General features: G+C 35.9%; 1 protein-coding gene across 1 annotated transcript; it reads right to left on the bottom strand.

The window, feature by feature from the left end:
* Positions 1 to 277: 277 nt before the first annotated feature.
* LOC110616894 (patellin-4) lies at positions 278 to 2,515 on the bottom strand. The gene is made up of 5 exons (XM_021759412.2): positions 2,360 to 2,515; positions 1,233 to 2,216; positions 1,033 to 1,157; positions 803 to 947; positions 278 to 714 (listed from the first exon to the last, which is right to left on the bottom strand). The coding sequence occupies exons 2-5, from the start codon at positions 2,199 to 2,201 to the stop codon at positions 457 to 459; spliced, it is 1,497 nt and encodes a 498-aa protein (XP_021615104.1). The 5' UTR covers positions 2,202 to 2,216; positions 2,360 to 2,515; the 3' UTR covers positions 278 to 456.
* Positions 2,516 to 2,738: the final 223 nt, after the last annotated feature.

Raw genomic sequence — 2,738 nt, 5'->3', positions numbered from 1 at the left:
TCAATTCTACCGTTAAAAACTTAAGTAGAAAACCAAACACTTTTCAGAAAATTACCTTCATTTAAAATAAAAAAATTTACTAAAAATATTAATTCCATTGATTTTTTTTAATAATTCTTTTATTTAAAATGAAAAAGTTGAATTTTATTCTTAGAGATATATGCTAGTATATCTGTATTTTAATATTTTTATATATTAGACATTTCAACTTTAATAAATAAACATGCATTATATCTTCCATTCAAAGCAACAATATGCAGAAATAGTAAACTATATATAGAATTAACTCAAAACAATCTTTAATTTTATTGCTGGTATATATTTAACAAAGAAATCCATAAAACTTAAGCAGAGGAACATAGTCATCCCTGCAGAGGGAAAAAAATGATGTTTCTCCGCCATAAAAAGAATGTAATAAGCAATGAAACAATGAATATAATATATATAGGGATGTTTTTAGAAAGAATCACTCTTCTTGATCTTATAGCGATACAAAACCATTTTTCTCTTGCCGGAGCTGTTTACTAAGGTCAGGACAACTTTTCCAAGTTGATTATTCTTGAAACTGTTTCGAATCGGCCCTTCGGAATAACTCATTTTCTTTCCCTTTGAAATTATGATGCTGTAAGAACCATCTTCACTTGGTACAAATTCTTCCTTGTAATTTACTTCCCAACCCAAAACAATCACATCCCATAGCAGCATAGCTCCAACCTGTCATCAAACAGCAATTGGCTTCAAATTTTCGTCAAAAGGATTTTTCTTTTTCATTCTCTTATAAAGGATTGATGTTAGTTAGTACCTCTTCTGCAGGGATCTCAATGGTTTCAGATGATCCTGCTTTGATGACAAGTTCAGAAACTTTACCATCTTCAGTTGAGAACTCAAAATCATTCTCCCTCTTGAATCCACCATACTGGACAGGGATTTCTTCTGCTGGGATGTATCTGCTTTCACCAATTGAATTCAGTTTGTTAGAAATTTAATCAGAAAGATCAACTAAGTATAAAAAAGAAGAAGACAACTACTTACTTGAGCAAGGTCTCTGTGACCTTTGCAGGTCGTGCAACAACAAATTTGCTCTTGCTTCTTTGGGTTAGGAAAGGAGATAAAAGGGAATTCAAAGCATAATACCAGAATGGAACATTTATAAATATCTGCAATAAAATTATCAGAAGAAGAATCATTAATTTTCATATGAAGAAGAAACTGAACATGCAGAAGAAACTCACATTTCTGGCAACTAATTCAGGATAATTGTCCTGCAAAATCCCAACAGCTTGCTTCATGGCGACTCTGAGGTCCTTCTTTAATGGAGAAGGAGAATTCTTGAGATCACTGATTTGAAGCAAAGATGTGACACCACCAGGCTTCAAATCAAGCTTCCTAATACCCTTTTCCATCAGCTGGAATCTCCATCTCAAGAACTGTTTGCGATTCTCCTCAGTTCCAAATGCCTTGGTGTAAAGCTCTTCGTTTCCGAACACCCCATAAATGTTGTAGCACACAGGGTGACCTTCACGATCTATGCCATTCATGTGGAAGGCTGAGCTTAGATCAACTTGTAAATCTTCATCCGAGATTGAATCAATGTTGGATTCCTTCCTCCATTGAAGGGTCTTCTTTAGCATCTCGAAGGCTTCATTGACTTTGAACTCTCTAGCTCTCAAGAACTTCAGGAGGATCACATCAGTGCCCTCTGCTCCTTTGCTGGGCAAAAGTGGGGTTCCCCAAATGGAGACATCTTTGTCGATTTCTTCGCCATTTTCTTCCACAGCCTTCTGCTCATTCATTTCGGCTTCTTCCTGCGCTTGTTTCTCGCTTTCTTCACCATTTTCAGGTTCTGTTTCCTTCTCTGTTTCTTCTTTATTCTCTGATTTCTCTTTCTCTTCACTTTCCTTCTGTTTCTTCTTTAGCTCCTTTTTCTTGAACAGATTGTTTCCAAGAATAGCTTCTTCGAGTTTTGATTTGAACTCATTCAGGGCCTTTTTCTCAAACTCCTTAAGATCAGAAAGAAAGTTGCTTTCTTCCTTGTATGAAGAGCTCTTCTGAACAGTTTTAGGCTTGGAATCATCGTAGTCTTGCACTTCCTTCACTTGCCAATCCTCCTGAACATCATTTTCGCTCTCTTCAACAACTTTTTTGGGCTGTTCTTGAGGAATGACAACCTCAGCCACCACCGGGGTTTCCTCAGCAGTCATGGTTCAACCAGTTACCTGCAGACACCACCACACCAAACAGAAAAAAAAAAAAAAAAAAAAAAAAAAAAAAGAAACTCAAAAGAAAGAAAATGGAAAAGCAAGAAAATTAAGTTCCAAGAAAAAAAATAAGGAGAAAGAAGAATGGGAGCAAAACCCACCTCTGATTCAAGGACTGGATGTTGTTTTCCGGGATTTGTTCTCACTTGGAGTTTGGTTTTGCGAAGGGAAGTTGTGTAACGGTTATATATCTAAAAAAGGTGGCCTCGCCAGCCAACGGTCACTTATCTGGTGCCAGCCACCGCATGTGGTAGCCGTTGGGAAGATTCTCTTTCCCAAGGGTTTTGCTAGCCTGGAGGCCAGCAATAGTTCGGCTTTGGAGAATCCTTTTGGGCCCACATTTACTTAGCAATCAATTTTTTAAAAAAAAAACGTAAAACTATGGACTGCATTAATAAAATTATCAAATAAAATATATATCATATAATCATATTTAATAGATTTTTTTAAACAGTTAGAATTATATGACCAAAAATTTAT

Source organism: Manihot esculenta, chromosome 6 (assembly GCF_001659605.2).
Source record: "Manihot esculenta cultivar AM560-2 chromosome 6, M.esculenta_v8, whole genome shotgun sequence".
Taxonomy (NCBI): Eukaryota; Viridiplantae; Streptophyta; class Magnoliopsida; order Malpighiales; family Euphorbiaceae; genus Manihot; species Manihot esculenta.
Note: the sequence above shows the minus strand (reverse complement) of the source record. Positions and strands in the feature narration are given on the sequence as shown.

Bases quoted from the DNA above. Each gene is read 5' to 3' on its own strand.
- LOC110616894 (XM_021759412.2), bottom strand. From the start codon at position 2,201: ATGACTGCTGAGGAAACCCCGGTGGTGGCTGAGGTTGTCATTCCTCAA. The intron at 1,158-1,232 runs GTGAGTTTCTTC...ATTTTATTGCAG, and splicing joins CTGAATTAGTTGCCAGAAAT to ATATTTATAAATGTTCCATT. The intron at 715-802 runs GTACTAACTAAC...GTTTGATGACAG, and splicing joins TTGAGATCCCTGCAGAAGAG to GTTGGAGCTATGCTGCTATG.